Here is a 20,122-nt window from a genome sequence, read left to right as displayed (position 1 = left end):
GCCCAATATTTCCTATAGAAGGTAAACACTACAGGTCATTGTGACGAATGTTTGCTTGGCAATTTTCACACCTTTTTTGACTAATGCACTTGGCAATCGAAGGGTTATGCCTCAATTTTTATATTAGATCTGTACTATTTCAGAGGTATACGCAGGGCCGGGGGGGGGGGGTGATGCACGCAGCTCCACAGGGGGGGGTGACGCGACGCTCCACAGGGGGATGGTAGATGGCGGGTGATGCATACTTGACGACTTTTCGAGAAGACTCTCCGGGAGTAGCCCGGAGAGAACAGCCAGATCTTCAGGTCAGGGGGCGGGGACGGGGCTGATGACTGAAAGCCTGCCCCAATCCAGGCAAATGCCGCGATTCGCGGGTCCGCGAGTAGGGGGCGAGGCTAAAATGATGCAAAATTACGTGATTTACGTAATTTTATTCCCGCCCCTTGCTGCAGACCCGTGAAAAAAACTGTAATTAGTGCGGTAAGAAAGGGGGGTGCGGGGGCTGCCCGGCAAAAGCAGGAGGATTGCCAACCTCCCCGGGGGGGCTGGGAGGGGGACCCAATTTTCGTGAGCCTCCCAGCAATTCCGGGAGGGTAGGCAAGCCTGGGGTGATGTGGTGCTGGGGGCCGCCGAGTCACTCCACGGGGGAGTTTGATGCAGTGGCCGCCGATTAGCTCCATGGGGGGGGCGCTGCTCACCTCCATCCACAGGGGGACCTGCTCCAAATGCCACCCTACAGTGGCCGGCGCCGGCCCTGGTTATACTATATGAACAGATCCCATGCTGGCTGCCTGTAATAAGCAATACTGTTCCTATCTCATTATTGCAGACGGTCATAGAGATGTCTCTCTGTCTGCAACAATCTACATGGTCATGTAACAATATAATATCATCCGGGACACTCAGAGAAGCTGATAGCGTCATAGCCTCCTTTTTTTCTATGATACATTGTTTACTGAGACATAATAAATGCATTCTTGGAGGATGTATAGTTCTGACTCATAAATGTAAATCTGTATACCTGTATCTTATCACATAGATCCTCTTTTTAATATGATTGGTCGAATCAGTCTATGGAGCAGATTCAGGGTCACTCGCTGCGATCCGATGGTCGGCAACGAACGGCTTTGGTGACTTACACACTAGCCGAGCCGTTCACCATGGGGAGGGAGGGCCGGGGGTGTGTAGGGGGGGCGGCTGCAGGGGAACGTCCAGTATTTTATAGGCTTCCCCATAAAAACACTCAGCATTCCCCTGGGAATGCAGATGGGATGATGATTGTTGGGGGCATGAGGCTGACATCACATGATGTTAGCGCATGCGCCCTCTTCGGCAGACTCTAACGCAAATAAAAGTTGGTTTAGACTGACTATTATTACCGAAGGGGAGAGAAATCACTCAATGATCGGGGACCATCGATCGCCAACCATCGAATGATTTACGATTCCTTCGGAAATAAAAGTCAGTCTCAACTGACAGATTTCCTTCGGTGTCCTATGACGTCAACCGCCTGCCCCCAGTAGCATCGGCCCACCTGCGTTCCTGTGGGAACGTCCAGCATTTTCCTGAGGAAGCCGGCCACAGACTAGCCGGGGAAACGCGTTGAGCTGATACATAACTGTCTGGACTCCTATCCATCCACCAAGCGTGACCAGTCCACTCTCCCACCGACAAATGGTAACTCCTAAATATCTGGACTTTTCCAATACTGGGATATCTGCAGGGCCGGCGCCACCACTAGGCAGCTCTAGGCATTTGCCTAGGGCGCCGGCACCTGGAGGGCGGCAGTTCGCCCCTCACCCCCAGCGAACTGTGTAAAAAAATTGCTGCCCCGGCGTCCCTGCAGTGCTGGGGCGGTCGGGGTGTCCGTGCCGTAGGGGTACCTGCGGCGCCGTCATGTGTATAAAGCTGGCTGCGGCCGGCGTGGTCCCTGTAGTGAATAGAAAATAACTAGCGCTATGCGCACGGCGGCGCGGGAAACGCTAGTTATTTGCCATTCACTACAGGGACCCCGCCGGCCGCAGCCAGCTTTATACACATGACGGCGCCGCAGGTACCCCTACGGCACGGACACCCCTGACCGCCCCAGCACTGCAGGTTTTACACAGGTACCACAAACCCCCTCCCTCCCCACGGCACCGCGGCGCCCCCACCCCGACTCGCCTGGGGCGCTCCGGTGATTTGCACCGGCCCTGGATATCTGCACTATTCCTAATCCAGCCTTACAAGGAGACCACACGCCAAACAGGGAGGCTTGACCCCTTGGAATCATAGGGCAAAGGACACTTGAGGTCACCTATCCCTGGACATATCTATTTCTTCCAGGAGACACAAAAGGATGGTAATATAAAATATCTGCAAATCACCTTGATGGACTCCTAGACCTAAATTCTTACACCAACCAGAAGTGTAATTATATACTATTTTTTTTTTTTTAATTTCAATTTTTACTTTTTATTCATGTATATTTTATATGATCTATGATAGATACATAATTTGTTAATATTAATTAATAAATATCTTTTTATGAGAACCGCCTTGTGTACCTGATTAAAAGAGCAAGCGCTGGCACACCACTGTTTATATTTCCATATATATTTTTTGGGGCTTGACAACCCAGTGCCGGCTGCTATTGATAGCGCACCACTCTACCACCTTTTTCTTCTCTATTTTCCTGGGGAAGCCCATAAAATGATGAGTGTTCCCATGGGCAAGCCTTGTTTCCACCCCCCGTCTTCCCCTGAACCACCCTCCCCGCAACGAACGGTGCGGCGAGTGTGTATCTCACCAAAGCCGTTTTGGTCTGCACATGTGAGTGTTGTTGCGTTGTTGAGTTGTTGTTGTTGTTGAGTGTTGTTGTATCAGGCCCTTTAGATTTTGAGATTTTGCCAAGTCACAGATGACTGGAAGTGATACTAACTGGAGAGCTGGTAATTCTCTTAATAGAGAGAAGAATCTGTGCAGAGTTCCTTCTAGGTATAAGATGTTTGCGGACAGAAAGATGTTTGCAGGTAGCGTTCACCGGACAGGAATCCAATATGGCTGCACCCATGCCAGGGGAAGTGCAGGTAACTATGAAGTGACAGAGCTGGACAGGATATATATCCACTATACACGCCGACGTGGATAGTGGGGGTATGAAAAGGTCGGAGGACGCGTACCGCCCCCCCTCGCGGGCTCGCTGCGCTCGCCACGCTTCGGGTTCACGTTGATCGTGGGGTGGCGTTAACAATTGTGGGGGCCATTTCAGACTTCAGGGGGACTATTAGGGCTCTGTGGCCCATTTAACATTGTTTCCTATGGAAAAATCGTGGGCATTGAGGCATTGAACAGTAAAATCGCGTCCAATGACACTTTTAACATTGATCCCTATGGGAAATCGCGGGCATCGCGGGCATCGCGTCGCACCCGTTTTTTTAGTGCATGCGATGGCCGCGATGCCCGCGATTTTTTACCCCCGATGACCGCGATGGACATCGTGGGCGCCGTGCTAGGTAAAAAGTACCGATCTGTACTATTTCAGAGGTATACGCAGGGCCGGGGGGGGGGGTGATGCGCGCAGCTCCACAGGGGGGGGGGTGTGACTTGACGCTCCACAGGGGGGTGGTAGATGGCGGGTGATGCATACTTGACGACTTTTCGAGAAGACTCTCCGGGAGTAGCCCGGAGAGGACAGCCGGATCTTCAGGTCAGGGGGCGGGGACGGGGCTGATGACTGAAAGCCCGCCCCCAATCCAGGCAAATGCCGCGATTCGCGGGTCCGCGAGTAGGGGGCGAGGCTAAAATGGCGCAAAATTACGTGCTTTACGTCATTTCATTCCCGCCCCTTGCCGCAGACCCGTGAAAAAACAGTAATTAGTGCGGTAAGAAAGGGGGGTGCGGGGGCTGCCCGGCAAAAGCAGGAGGATTGCCAACCTTCCCGGGGGGCCGGGAGGGGGACCCAATTTTCGTGAGCCTCCCAGCAATTCCGGGAGGGTAGGCAAGCCTGGGGTGATGTGGTGCTGGGGGCCGCCGAGTCACTCCACGGGGGAGTTTGATGCAGTGGCCGCCGATTAGCTCCATGGGGGGGGGGGCGCTGCTCACCTCCATCCACGGGGGGACCTGCTCCAAATGCCACCCTACAGTGGCCGGCGCCGGCCCTGGTTATACTATATGAACAGATCCCATGCTGGCTGCCTGTAATAAGCAATACTGTTCCTATCTCATTATTGCAGATGTCTCTCTGTCTGCAACAATCTACATGGTCATGTAACAATATAATATCATCCGGAACACTCAGAGAAGCTGATAGCGTCATAGCCTCCCTTTTTTTCTATGATACATTGTTTACTGAGACATAATAAATGCATTCTTGGAGGATGTATAGTTCTGACTCATAAATGTAAAGCTGTATACCTGTATCTTATCACATAGATCCTCTTTTTAATATGATTGGTCGAATCAGTCTATGAAGCAGATTCAGGATCCCTCGCTGCGATCCGATGGTCGGCAACGAACGGCTTTGGTGACTTACACACTAGCCAGGCCGTTCACTACGGGGTGGGAGGGCCGGGGGTGTGTAGGGGGGGCGGCTGCAGGGGAACGTCCAGTATTCTATAGGCTTCCCCATAAAAACACTCGGCATTCCCCTGGGAATGCAGATGGGATGATGCCTGTTGGGGGCATGAGGCTGACATCACATGATGTCAGCGCCCACGCCCTCTTCGGCAGACTCTAATGCAAATAAAAGTTGGTTTAGACTGACTTTTATTACCGAAGGGGAGAGAAATCACTCAATGATCGGGGACCATTGATCGCCAACCATCGAATGATTTATGATTCTTTTGGAAATAAAAGTCAGTCTCAACTGACAGATTTCCTTCGGTGTCCTATGACGTCAACCGCCTGCCCCCAGTAGTATCGGCCCACCTGCGTTCCTGTGGGAATGTCCAGAATTTTCCTGAGGAAGCCGGCCACAGACTAGCCGGGGAAACGCGTTGAGCTGATACATAACTGTCTGGACTCCTATCCATCCACCAAGCGTGACCAGTCCACTCTCCCACCGACACAGGGCCGGCCTTAGGCATAGGCCAACTAGGCAATTGCCTAGGGCATTTGGAATGCCTAGGGGCATCAGCAGCTTCTGCTGATTAAAATGATATGCAGCATGCCTATATTATGTGTGTGAGTGAGGCTGTATCTGCATATGAAATAGTGTATTAATGGAAATCACTGTAACATAGCATTCTGTATGCAGGTACAGCCACAGTCGCACACAGAATATAGGCATGCTGCATATCATTTTAATCAGCAGAAGCTCCTTGTGTGTGCTGGTCATAACAATGCAAATAAGACGAATTTTCAGCAAAAAAGGCACCGAATGGGTGTGCTGGTTCTATTTAAAATATTGCGGGTAGGGACACCAAAATGATGACTGCTATGATGAGGGTTGATGGTGTTGGGAAAGGGGAGACGGAACTAGTGGCAGTGCTAGGGGGCAACAGTCAAAATCTTGCCTAGGGCGTAATTTAGGCTAGGGCCGGCTCTGCACCGACAAATGGTAACTCCTAAATATCTGGACTTTTCCAATACTGGGATATCTGCACTATTCCTAATCCAGCCTTACAAGGAGACCACACGCCAAACAGGGAGGCTTGAGCCCTTGGAATCATAGGGCAAAGGACACTTGGGGTCACCTATCCCTGGGCATATCTATTTCTTCCAGGAGACACAAAAGGATTGTAATATAAAAATTATTTCTGCAAATAACCTTGGTGGACTCCTAGACCTAAATTCTTACACCAACCAGAAGTGTAATTATATACTATTGCTCAATTTTTTTTTCAATTTTTACTTTATATTCATGTATATTTTATATGATCTATGATAGATACATAATGTGTTAATATTAATTAATAAATATCTTTTTATGAGAACCGCCTTGTTTACCTGATTAAAAGAGCAAGCGCTGGCACACCACTGTTTATATTTCCATATATATTTTTTGGGGCTTGACAACCCAGTGCCGGCTGCTATTGATAGCGCACCACTCTACCACCTTTTTCTTCTCTATTTTCCTGGGGAAGCCCATAAAATGATGAGTGTTCCCATGGACAAGCCTTGTTTCCACCCCCCGTCTTCCCCTGAACCACCCTCCCCGCAACGAACGGTGCAGCGAGTGTGTATCTCACCAAAGCCGTTTTGGTCTGCACATGTGAGTGTTGTTGCGTTGTTGAGTTGTTGTTGTTGTTGTTGAGTGTTGTTGTATCAGGCCCTTTAGATTTTGAGATTTTGCCAAGTCACAGATGACTGAAAGTGATACTAACTGGAGAGCTGGTAATTCTCTTAATAGAGAGAAGAATCTGTGCAGAGTTCCTTCTAGGTATAAGATGTTTGCGGACAGAAAGATATTTGCAGCTAGCGTTCACCGGACAGGAATCCAATATGGCTGCACCCATGCCAGGGGAAGTGCAGGTAACTATGAAGTGACAGAGCTGGACAGGATATATACTGTTTATACCCCTTTCACATCGCACTTTTAAAACGGTAAATTGCCGTTTTTTTCCCTTTTTAAAACGTTTAAGCCTGCACTGTGAATGCACCACAGCCGATTTACCGTTTAAAGTTAACTGGCATTTCGAACCGTGTAAAAAGCAGAGTCCTACATGGTTCCTTGCCGTTTTTTGTGCAATGTGAATGTGTACAATGTGTCTGAAACGGTATTTCAGGCAAACAACACAAGCTCCCCTTTAAAATGACAGGCAATGTTGACACTCTGGCTTGAAACGTGTTCGGGTTGAAACGGTTTCACTGCTATGTTGAATGAGACTTAACCGGTATTTAAAACGGTAATCTGCGGCAATGTTAAGGCTCTGACCCGTTTTAATTACCGTTTTAAAATACCGGTTTTTAAAACGTGTCGGCGATGTGAAAGTGGTATTAGATTGGGAATAAAGAACTGAAAAAACGCTACAGAGAGGATAGAAATGGTAACTTTACATAAATGTATCATTTGTTGCAACTTGCAAGTGGAATTATAGTGACATTTGAAACAGTGGGGCAGATGTATAAAGCCTTAACAAGAGATTAATGCAAGGGTGATAAAGAGAGACAAAAGGTCCAGCCAATCAGCTCCTAACTGCCATATTATAGGCTGTGATTGAAAAAAGTCAGTAAGAAGCTGATTGGCCGGACGTTTATCTCTCTTTATCACCCTTGCATTTATCTCTTGTTAAGGCTTTTAATACGTCTGCCCCATTGTATGTTTGTCTATAAATTCTAACTCATTCCACCAGTGGGCTCTGAGTGTAATAAAGTTTTATTTTTCAGGTGTAATTGTACTTTTATTTATTGGTTCTGCTGTGGAACTAAGAGTCCCAGCAAGCCCATTAATGGGCCGCATGCTGGGACTTGTGGTTCTCCACATGGGACTTGTGGTTCTTCTCATTTGCCTTAGTAAATTCCCCCCTTAGTGTCATAACTTTTTGTGGGTGTAAATTATGGGTGCCGGACGGCTCCCCGACAGTCGGGATTCCGACAGTCATTACTCTGACGTTGGAATCCCGACTGCTCCCTCGTGGGGGTCCACGACCCCCATAGAGGGAGAATAAAATAGGTGGCGAGCGATGAGCGCAGCGAGCCCGCAAGGAGCTTCATTGCGCTCCCCACACTGTGCAATCGGGATTCCGACGTCTGACTAATGACTGTCGGAATCCCGACTGTCGGGTATTTATACCAGACCCGTAAATTATATCTGTAAACTTTCATTGGCTTTATGCATTGTTGAGTGACTGTTTATTGTGACTTTTATTATTCAAAATTGGTCTGAAGAATAGTTTCCGTAAATAAAAGTTTGTCTGAAACAAAAGGGCACGCTGATTTGCATATGCAATAAACCTCCTTACCCCTCTGATGTACTAAAACAATCAAGGGAAGTTAAGCAGGGCAGACCGATCCCATACCTCCCAACTGTCCCGCTTATCGTGGGAATGTCCCGGTATTTTGGGACATTCCCGCGTCCCTCCTGCCGCCAGCAGTGGGGGGGGGGGGGCAGTTGTGAGTCCCCCCTGTCGTCCGCGAATAAACATTGTACGCATGCGCACAGCGTCTATTCTTGCAGGCAGAGGGGCTGGGGGCTGGCCAGCAGCTCATAGAGCTGCTGGGCATTCCCCCACAGCGGCGAAAAATGGGGGCGTGGTCTCGCAGCAGCGCTGCAATTATAGGCCACGTATCCTTTCTGATAGGCCACGCCCTGAAATATCACTGTGCGCCTTCACACAATGGGCCTGATTCAGAGGCGGGCACTATTTGCATCGCTACGGCACCTTTTGAAAACAGCAACGTAGCAAAAATATACTAATGCCAGCTTCCCAGATATGAGTGCCATGCCCGCAGACGTTATACCAAGCCGGAGCTCCTCAGTCAGCGCCCGGAAATCTGCCCACAGACTGACAGCTACTACATAGTTTACAGCAGTGGACATGTGCTACTGTATATTGATATAAAGCTGGAATGAAATCAATTTTACCAAGTAACAAATGACAGATTAGTGATATACTGTATAATAAAATATCAGATGACAGATTCATGATATATATAATAAAATACAATCTCTACTTAAACATACATAACTTGTCAGGCACCGCTCTGTTCTATTGGGATACGGTCGTTGGGTTCGCCAGCAAGTTGTTAGACAGTCATTAGGTCGACATTCATTTAGGTCAACATGTGTCTAGGTCGACATGCAGGAAGGTCGACATGCAGGAAGGTCGACATGAGTCTAGGTCGACATGAGTCTAGGTTGACAGGGCCATTAGGTTGACAGGGTCATTAGGCAGACATGGGTTAGGTCGACAGTCAAAAGGTCGACATGGGGTTTTTCACAGTTTTTTGAGCCGACATGTGCAAACCGGCGGTATCTCATGCCCTACTATGCTCTAGGCTGTGGTGGGAGAATAATATAGTGTGCCGAGTGTAGCGAGGCACCTTAAAGACAGGCAAAACCCAATAATAAACGAGAGCAGCACTTGGGGTATAGGTGATGGTGTGTTTAAACATTCTTTTATCAGTGTGGCTTGGGGAATAAAATACATAAATTTCATGAATATTAAATCACCTAAATAATAATTACATTGAGCACCAATTCACGCACACGAGGTCATGGATTATAGTCATGGAGAAGTGCGAATAGAAAAATAACCGTTCTGGTATAATTATCAGCCGGTGGATCAGTGTTCCCCTGCTCCTGATGAAGGGCGGGGTGAGAGCCATGCTGAAACGCGTTGAGCTGCTCAATGCATCTATTGGGACATTTCTGATATCTGGACCAGTAACTCTTTGTGGGCAATAACCAAGCGGTACCCACCTGTGTTTGGACATCCAGGGCGAGCGAGGGCTACTTTGTAATTTAGGGAACACCCAGGCGGACTATATGAGCAACAGCAGGGGTGCATCAATAGAGGCTGAGGCTCATGTGCAGTGTCCATCCAAGACCACTCCTCTTTAGTGAGCAGAGCAGTGGACTTGTGTGTAGTGGGAACCTCACCAGGATAATGGACACCGCACTGTTTTCTGCAGCGCTGCTGCTGGTGATGCCGAAAATGGGTGCAGGGTGTGCAGTGTGGGACACCCCTGCACTCCGGGGGCCTGTGTGTACTGTACCTTACACACTAAACCTATTATAGATACCCCAGTGACCTACTCTACAGTATAATGTTGATCCATTGGCTGGATATTACACCTATCTATTTATGTGTTGGTGATTGTTGACGTCAATCAGGTCATACGAATCACAGCAGCACAGAATATTTCAGAAAGAGTGTTGTTCCATGTAGACAGTGCATGCCTTTTACAGGGGCTCCAAAACTGCCATAAAACGACCACAAAGCTATTTGGCCAATCATAAGTTGTGGAGACACCATGCATTTATTATGTGGCCAATCATTATGTAGGTAGAATAATACCTTAATAATAAATGTATGGTGGCAATACTATGTATTGAATATATTAGGGGGCTATATGAAAGAGTATTACATTAACATAACATTATCATTTATATATTATAATAACTTGACCGAAATAAATGATGATTAATAATACAAACGGAGATATATTTATGATGGGTAAACAACAGTTTACGGTTATTTAACAGCTGATGGCTGATATATCTGCAGATATAGTATTACATCTGGCCGGGGTTGCATGGGAGGTCTGCTGACAGCCTATATACTTGCAGTAGGGGCTGGCATCACAGGAGGGCTGGCTAATACAAATGACCACCCAGTAGGATAACAGCACTATCATTATCCCTTGTGGGAACCCGTGAGAGATAGACAGAAGCACATGGTCACACAGGGTCTTCTTATCTGTGCTGGTGTGCACTCATCCATAGCATGCTGCTGCTAGTGAGTGATTTAGAGTTCAAATTTTTGCTATTAATCTTTCCTTAGTTATACACATTTGTTTAATTAGAGTATGTGGTGTTCTTATGCTGGGTACACACCAGCTCGACTAGGGCCCGATCCCCACAATCTAGATCCAATTCCGATCAATTGGATGTAGATTGTGTGCTGATTGGGCCCTTTTCTGACCTGGTGTGGACCGATACCGATCCGATGCGCGGTCCCGCGGGTCGGTCGTTATTGAGATCCTACCTGCTGCAGGTAGGATCTCAATGCCGACCATACAGCCGGGTGCGGGTCGCCATCGGATCGGACCCGCTCACGGTGCACATCGTGAGCGGGTCGTGCCCCCCCGCGTCACCGTGAGCGGGTCGGACGAGACACTGACGACCCGCTCACGATGTGCATCGTGAGCGGGTCGTCCTGGTGTGTACCCTACATTACTGATTTGGCCAATGCTATAATGGTATGGAAAACAGCACATCCAATAAATGTACAGTATGTAGGGGTAAATTTACTAAAGCTTCTAAAATTGAAAAGAGTTGATGTGGCCAATAGCAACCAATTAGATCCTATCTATCATTTCCTTATTGCATCTTAGAAAATTATAGACATAATCTGATTGTTTTATTATGGGCAGCATCACCTTTTTTCATTTTTAGATGCTTTGGTAAAGATACCTTTTAGTGTTTACAATAAAATAGCATTTAATACACAGAAAAAATACTGGTATACTTAGAGATTGCATAGGCATCACATTATCATGTATATTGTGTTCAGTGAGAACAAAATAAATATTACAGTGAATATATAGTTGCAAACAAGAATCCCCATATTGCAGGCAGCAATGTTTAGGCCCCATACATTAAGCCGACTTGTCCTTAGGACAAGTCGGACCCAATTCTCCTGTGAGCCACCCGGCAGCTCCCCGGGAGGCTCACATACAATTTGTCACTCGATGAGCCAAATTTACATGTGATAAATCGCTTGCGATTTACCACATGTAACGGGGATCTGCGGGCGGTGAGGGGCAGGGGGCGCTGGTGATCCTCATCCGGGGGAGCAGTGGGGCGGGCGGCGGGTCCCTTAGCACTTAACTGGCCGGGCTGGGGTGCAGGGAGCCGTGCAAGAAGCCACTGCCGTCAGCGGGAGCAGGGGGGCAGCGCAGAGTACCAGAGAGCCGGGCAGGAGAAGACGCTGCCGGGCAGCGGCGGGACTCGGGAGCAGAACACTTAAAAAAAAAAGCCCATACAAACGCATAGGAAGCCATTGATTGGCTGAGACCTCTTTCAGCCAATTAGCGATTGGCTGAGAGAGGTCTCAGCCAATCAATGGCTTCCTATGCGTTTGTATGGGTTTTTTTTTTTAAGTGCTCTGCTCCCGGCGCCACTCGCGCTACCGCTGCAGCGTATTCTCCTGCCCGGCTCTCTGGAGCTCTGCACCGCCCCCCTGCTCCCGCTGACGGCAGCTTCTTCCTCCTCTGTCCGGCTCCCTGCGACGCCCCCCTGATCCCTCCGCCCGGCTCTGGTAGGTCCCCCCGCCAGCTGCAGTCCCCGCACGGCTCCGGGCAGCACATAAGATTTAGAAAATCTTATGTGCAGCCCATCCGACCTGCTGACTCCGATCCAATGCGCACGGGGCCGCGCATCGGGTCGGTGGGCATGTCTCCACATGCGATTTGGGCCGATTTTACGGCCCGATTCATCCGAATCGGGCAAAATCGTGCCCCAATCGCATAGTGTATGGGGGCTTTTAGTATCAATACTTGCAAATCCACACTCATTGCTCGCAGCCATTCCCGATTGCAGGACTTTCTTCGGGCTGCACCCACTCTGTGGAATCCTCTCCCACGCACATCAAGACTCTCCTCCAATCTCTTAAACCTACAAGCGTTCCCTGAAAACTCATCTCTTCGGGCAGCTTATCAAATTCCAGAACCAGCCACTTAACCTTCATATACCGTTCCTAACAAATCACATCCCCACTGTACAGGCCACACATATCCACTCTTTCTTTTTCACATTTGCCATCCTCCTGACCCCTGGCCAAACTGCTGGGTCACCGTATCTCACAGCACACCAAGAACCTTTGCATTCTGGTGGAATTAATTAATGCAATAAGATTGCAGTATCTATCCTTATGTATCAATGCCTATTTCCCTATAGATTGTAAGCTTGAGAGCAGGGCCCTCCTACATTTTGACTGTCTGTAAATACCCTGTTTGTTGTATCACTGTCTCCTTTTGTAAAGCGCAACGGAATATGCTGTGCTATATAAGAAACTGCTAATTAATAAATAATAAAACATTCTAAACTGTATTGTTACTGCTGTTACATAGAAATATCTTGTGATAACAAACATTTAAGCATAGACACGCCCATATCTGGAGCTAGACACGCCCTTTGGGCAGAGTGTGACACGCCTCTCGGAGGCACGAAACATCCTACTGTAATCTCCCTGATTCTAGTTTTGAAAGTAGGCAAGTATGTGTCATAGATCGTATAGATCGTACATATAAGAGAGCAGTGAGTTTGTGCCACAGTATCATGGCAATAAGGGGCTTATTTAAGGCATGTCGTTATTTCGAACAGTTGGAAATATCCGCACTTTTAGACAAGAGTAATTCGAAATACCATTTGACCTATTCAATCTATCTGACTGTCGGGAATTTTCCGAGGGTCGTAAAAACCCATAAAAAAAGGTACAGATTGTAAAAAAACTGCTGTAAATTTGACAATCTATCGGCCGTTTTTGACAATGCAGATTCGGCTTTAACAAATGACTGTGGGAAATATCGGCACACATTGAATACCCCCCTCTATCACAGTCAATGGGGGAAATTTACTAAGGCAAATATGCCTGAAATAGGCATATTTGTAGGCAGTCTTATGGAAGTACAACAAAATGGGATTTCCAAGTCCTTGGCGCAACACTTGAATCAAGTAAGTTTGGAGATCTTTTTTCCAGGAATTTTTCTTATTTTCCAAGGATATTCTCAATAGTACATAAAAGAAGAGGGGAATCACTGATTAGAAAAGTCTCTACCCCAAATTTATGGGAACAACAATGAAGAGGATATAAGTGTAGGCGTACCCCTACTCACGGTAAGTAAGGTGATGTAAAGGCCCGTAGCGGTTTCTTTGTGATTCTTCTCCGTTTTCTCTGTCGAGGTTTATTTTTGTTTATTCTCCGTTCAAGACGTGGAAGTGAAAATAAAAAGGAGGGATTAGTGGATGATTCTTATAGTATGAAAAACACCCCGTGTGAATTCTGATATGACAGAGGTGTGACTATCGTACCTTACTCACCCCAAGATAGAGTAAGATACACATGTAAAGGTATCTTTATAGGAGGATAAACCAATGGTTACAACAGAAGACGGATATGCGTACCGCACTCACGTAGGTAGGTGCGGGGTATATGCCCGTAGCGTTTTCTTTATTCGAAGTTCTGTTGCTCCGTAAAAGGTGGTGTCTCTCCCAAATGGATAATTGGGAGTAAATATGAAAAGGGGAAGGATTAGTAAATAAATCGATAAGTGAATTTTATCATGTGATGAGCACCCTGTGCAGATTCTGACGTAAGCAATATGTGGCTATCGTACCTTACTCACCCCAAGACAGAATAAGATACACATACAAAGGTTTCTTTGTGAAAAAATTCTTAACCAATGGCTATAATGGAAGACGGATATGCGTACCGCACTCACGTAAGTTGGTGCGGGGTATATACCCGTAGCGTTTTCTTTATGTAGGGTTATGTTGATCCGTGAAGCGTGGTATATTCTCCCGAATAAATAATTGGGAGTAGAAATATGAAAAAAGGGAAGGGTCAGTAAATAAATCAATAGATAAGTCTTATCATGTGATGAACACCCTGTGCAATCTCAGATATGGGCAGTATGTGACTATCGTACCTTACTCACCACAAGACAGAGCAAGATACACATATAAAGGTTTCTTTTGTGAAGAAATTTATTGACCAATGGCTACAATAGAAGACGGATATGCGTACCGCACTCACGTAAGTTGGTGCGGGGTATGTACCCGTAGCGTTTTCTTTATGTAGAGTTCGTGACTCACAATGGAGTGTGTAGGTAAAACACCAAGAAGAAGATTCTTTTTAGAAGATTCTTTTTATAAAAGGGGATACAGCTTCACCACGTGATATATTCAAGTATATGACAGTGTGTACCCAGAGATAGACTGATCCAAAATTTGCGTACCCAAACTTACAATGATGTAAGTTTTTTCACCACCTATAATGGTTTCTTTTATCCTCAGGGTGGAAAACAGTGGGGATGTATTTCTGTCCCAAATATGACCAAAAGTTGTTAAAAATTGTAAGTCCTTTATTCCATAATAAAAAAGTAAAAAATACAAAAATCCTCCATCCCAACAATGGTCGGATTATACAAGAGTCCAAAAAAATGTCCACAAGTATTCACAAGGTATCCAGCATAATAGTAGAAAAATACAAAAATTGAAAAAAAATTGAAAAAATAAAAATAAAATATACCGATAAAAATACAAGGTTTAAAATACATACGAAATGGAAAGTATGATGGCTGCTCACTCTCCTCAGGACTGGTCAACGCGTTTCGGTGCCCAAAGCACCTTTTTCAAGACATGTCTGCAGAGAGTGAGTGACCATCTTTTATACCTAGAGCAGCCTATCATAGCAAACAGGAAGTGAGGTTACACAATTAACTTCCTTTTACATATAAAACTGAAAAAACATAATAAATGGCACAGTAAAAGCAGTAAATCGCTATATACATATCTTACATATTTCATCTGTGTGATTATTTATTTAAACATGCCAAAACTATCCAGCGTGACCCGTATGATCAAGGCCCAGTATGTACAGATGAAGCATAACCATAACACACATAGGGTTTGACCACAGGTCACATATATTTTTAAGATACTAACAAATGGGGTATTGCCTGTAGTAATTATGTCATTCTTATCCCATTATAGAGTCACGCGTCACCATGACAACGACCACGCTCCTGGACTGACTGCTTACAAACCAGTATGACGTGCGGGTCATAATCCAGGAAGTAGACGCGCAAACTTGAACACCTGATCGATCCAGGCTTCCGTAAGCTTGCGTTCCAGCAGCCGGAAGTGAGGATTACACATACGCGATCAGTGAAGTGCGGCATTACAAGCTGCACAGCTATCAAGCGGTAATCAAACAGCTCCGCTTCAACTTGGTATACATCCCACATATCTCCCAAGCCATCAGCATTTGTTATACAGCCATAAAAAGAGACTTCCGGGAACGAGTGGACGGTTGTCATGGTGACCGTGTATACTGGGCCTTGATCATACGGGTCACGCTGGATAGTTTTGGCATGTTTAAATAAATAATCACACAGATGAAATATGTAAGATATGTATATAGCGATTTACTGCTTTTACTGTGCCATTTATTATGTTTTTTCAGTTTTATATGTAAAAGGAAGTTAATTGTGTAACCTCACTTCCTGTTTGCTATGATAGGCTGCTCTAGGTATAAAAGATGGTCACTCACTCTCTGCAGACATGTCTTGAAAAAGGTGCTTTGGGCACCGAAACGCGTTGACCAGTCCTGAGGAGAGTGAGCAGCCATCATACTTTCCATTTCGTATGTATTTTAAACCTTGTATTTTTATCGGTATATTTTATTTTTATTTTTTCAATTTTTTTTCAATTTTTGTATTTTTCTACTATTATGCTGGATACCTTGTGAATACTTGTGGACATTTTTTTGGACTCTTGTATAATCCGACCATTGTTGGGATGGAGGATTTTTGTATTTTTTACTTTTTTATTATGGAATAAAGGACTTACAATTTTTAACAACTTTTGGTCATATTTGGGACAGAAATACATCCCCACTGTTTTCCACCCTGAGGATAAAAGAAACCATTATAGGTGGTGAAAAAACTTACATCATTGTAAGTTTGGGTACGCAAATTTTGGATCAGTCTATCTCTGGGTACACACTGTCATATACTTGAATATATCACGTGGTGAAGCTGTATCCCCTTTTATAAAAAGAATCTTCTAAAAATAATCTTCTTCTTGGTGTTTTACCTACACACTCCATTGTGAGTCACGAACTCTACATAAAGAAAACGCTACGGGTACATACCCCGCACCAACTTACGTGAGTGCGGTACGCATATCCGTCTTCTATTGTAGCCATTGGTCAATAAATTTCTTCACAAAAGAAACCTTTATATGTGTATCTTGCTCTGTCTTGTGGTGAGTAAGGTACGATAGTCACATACTGCCCATATCTGAGATTGCACAGGGTGTTCATCACATGATAAGACTTATCTATTGATTTATTTACTGACCCTTCCCTTTTTTCATATTTCTACTCCCAATTATTTATTCGGGAGAATATACCACGCTTCACGGATCAACATAACCCTACATAAAGAAAACGCTACGGGTATATACCCCGCACCAACTTACGTGAGTGCGGTACGCATATCCGTCTTCCATTATAGCCATTGGTTAAGAATTTCTTCACAAAGAAACCTTTGTATGTGTATCTTATTCTGTCTTGGGGTGAGTAAGGTACGATAGCCACATATTGCTTACGTCAGAATCTGCACAGGGTGCTCATCACATGATAAAATTCACTTATCGATTTATTTACTAATCCTTCCCCTTTTCATATTTACTCCCAATTATCCATTTGGGAGAGACACCACCTTTTACGGAGCAACAGAACTTCGAATAAAGAAAACGCTACGGGCATATACCCCGCACCTACCTACGTGAGTGCGGTACGCATATCCGTCTTCTGTTGTAACCATTGGTTTATCCTCCTATAAAGATACCTTTACATGTGTATCTTACTCTATCTTGGGGTGAGTAAGGTACGATAGTCACACCTCTGTCATATCAGAATTCACACGGGGTGTTTTTCATACTATAAGAATCATCCACTAATCCCTCCTTTTTATTTTCACTTCCACGTCTTGAACGGAGAATAAACAAAAATAAACCTCGACAGAGAAAATGGAGAAGAATCACAAAGAAACCGCTACGGGCCTTTACATCACCTTACTTACCGTGAGTAGGGGTACGCCTACACTTATATCCTCTTCATTGTTGTTCCCATAAATTTGGGGTAGAGACTTTTCTAATCAGTGATTCCCCTCTTCTTTTATGTACTATTGAGAATATCCTTGGAAAATAAGAAAAATTCCTGGAAAAAAGATCTCCAAACTTACTTGATTCAAGTGTTGCGCCAAGGACTTGGAAATCCCATTTTGTTGTATTTGTGGTAATTTATGGTTATTGGGTGATAACCAGGGAAAGTACATCTCACAGGCAGCAGCGCGCCATCACAGGTCATATCCTAAACTCCATTTTTTGTATTGTATTGTTGTGTCACCTACCTTAGGAGGACCAGTGAGGGCTGCCATATATCATGTTCCAATTTAGGGAACAACGTTGTTCTAACTTTGAAAAAATGTTTGAAGATAACTCTGATGAGATAGAACTAATTGATGAAGACCTAGAGGGTATCATGGAAAAATTAGAGTCTATGTTACTAAAGGAAAGCAAAATACTATGGGAGGTTATCACATTGGAGAAATATCTATCCCAAAAATTAATTCCCAAAGGCTTAAAAATTAATAAAACCTCAACCTTCTCCACTGCAAGAGAAGAGTTCAAGAAACAATGGGAGATAATCATAAATGAGTGTTCCTTTTCACTCATGACTTTGATTATCAAAGAAAGGAGGAGGGAGTTAGAAAAAGTGGAGGAAGAAATCAAAATGTATAAATCACTAGCCCTCCCTTATGCTAAAAACGAAGATTTTAAATTGTTGGAACAAACTATTACCTCTAATGTTAGGAGAGCAGAAAGAGCCATAATACAAAGAAAAGTAAAGAAATTTAAACGGGACAAAGAAGAAATCAATGAGAGTCCAGAAGAGTCCAATAAAACTAAAATTAAAATTCCAACAAAAAACACTTCTAACGAGGTTAAACAACACACACAGGGACAAAGAAGGAATTACATTAGGAAAAATTACACTCATGAGCCATATAGACACAGGACAAACTATACAGAGAGAAGTAATTTTAATGGAAGATCCCGTGATAATGAGACTGAATATCCTAGATATAACAGGACCCGTTCACCCTATCGGAAATACAACATGTATGACCGTAGGGAGACAAACCACACACCCCATTGGAATAAATACAATTCTAATAACACCGACAGATACCTTAAAAAGGAAACTAAAAGGACACCCGAATGGAGAATCCCTCCAAAAACCTTCAGGGGTGATAACAGTGATAGACAAAGAAATAACTCTATGAACTTCAAAACACTAAACAGATACAGTCCATTAATACAGGAGGACTCATTTACAGAGAATCTTGACCCATGTTACTCTCCTTTTTTAGAGATGAGTCACACCTCATCCCCAAACCGATAAAACATCGATCCCAATATAGAGGTAAAAGGGGAGGTAAAATAAAATCACAATCCACCACAAGGAAATCAAAGCCATATAAAAACAAAAGGGAAAAAAGGATTAAAACTCCCATACTAGCCTCCAACAATGAGGAAAATGACAATAACCCCACTTTAATGGCCACCAAAATCTTTAATTTAAGTTCCCATGATCTATCCCAAGAGGAGATAACCCTCTTACAAAAAGGGTTAAAATATGCTCCCACAAATCATGTTAATAACTTTGATTTATATATCGATTTACAGAGATTTTCAAGGAAACTAGCTCTTAAAAAATTCTATCAAAAAAATGATGAAATCGAACAACTTCCAGAAAATGAGAACATCATACCTAAATTTAAACCCAAATCAATTTTTTTCCCGCAACACTGCAAAGGTCCATATGTGGAGACATTTTCGACCTTAGTTTTAGAGGATATTAAATCCATAAAAATTGACAAAAGTATATCAAACCTCTCTGTAAAAGAAAAGCGGGCTATGAAAAGTTTAAAAGAAAATAAAAAAATCATAGTTAAACCAGCTGATAAGGGGGGGGGGATCGTCATTCTAGACATAGAAAAATATGAAGCTGAAATTTTAAGACAATTACAAGACAAACAAACATACAAAAAATTAAGAGGAGACCCCACGTCCAGTACTATCCAAAAACTAGAAAGTCTCATCAATACAGCTTTGGATAAAAACATCATCTCCTCAGGAGAAGCAAAATTCCTCCTGAACGACAAACCCACCACCCCAGTCATCTATGTACTACCTAAAGTGCACAAAAGCCTTATAGACCCACCCGGAAGACCCATAATCTCCGGGGTGGAGTCAATTACCAGCAATTTGTCTATGTTTGTGGATCATCACCTTCAACCCCTTGTCTCCCTAAATAAATCCCACCTTAAAGATACAGGGGACTTCCTTAAACTCATTGATTCCATCACATGGAAAGATAATCTCCTCCTTGTGACAGCGGATGTAGGCTCTTTGTACACCATCATAGAGCATGACAAAGGTGTACAAAGTTCCAAACAGTTTCTTGCTCTCTCAGATAAATCACAGGGTCTTCAAGACTTCATCCTGGATAGCATAGCATTTATTCTGCAAAACAATTTTTTCCTTTTTAACGATGTTTTTTATATGCAGCGCACAGGGACTGCAATGGGCACCAGATTCGCCCCAAGCTATGCCAACCTGTTTATGGGGGCATGGGAGCTGAATACCATCTGGGCTAATAACCCGTTTGGGGCGAATCTG

General features: G+C 44.5%; 1 protein-coding gene across 1 annotated transcript in view; it reads right to left on the bottom strand.

Annotated features, from left to right (window-relative positions):
* Window positions 1–15,687, bottom strand: part of LOC146073332 (uncharacterized) — a 78,373-nt gene extending 62,686 nt beyond the window's left edge. The window contains exon 1 of the mRNA XM_083180509.1: window positions 15,375–15,687. Coding sequence (XP_083036635.1) covers window positions 15,375–15,687 — 313 coding nt within the window. The remainder of the gene's footprint in view (window positions 1–15,374) is intronic.
* Window positions 15,688–20,122: the final 4,435 nt, after the last annotated feature.

The sequence above is a fragment of the Crinia signifera genome, chromosome 4, assembly GCF_055691185.1.
Source record: "Crinia signifera chromosome 4, ASM5569118v1, whole genome shotgun sequence".
Lineage (NCBI taxonomy): Eukaryota > Metazoa > Chordata > Amphibia > Anura > Myobatrachidae > Crinia > Crinia signifera.
This window is presented reverse-complemented; position numbering and strand designations above follow the sequence as displayed.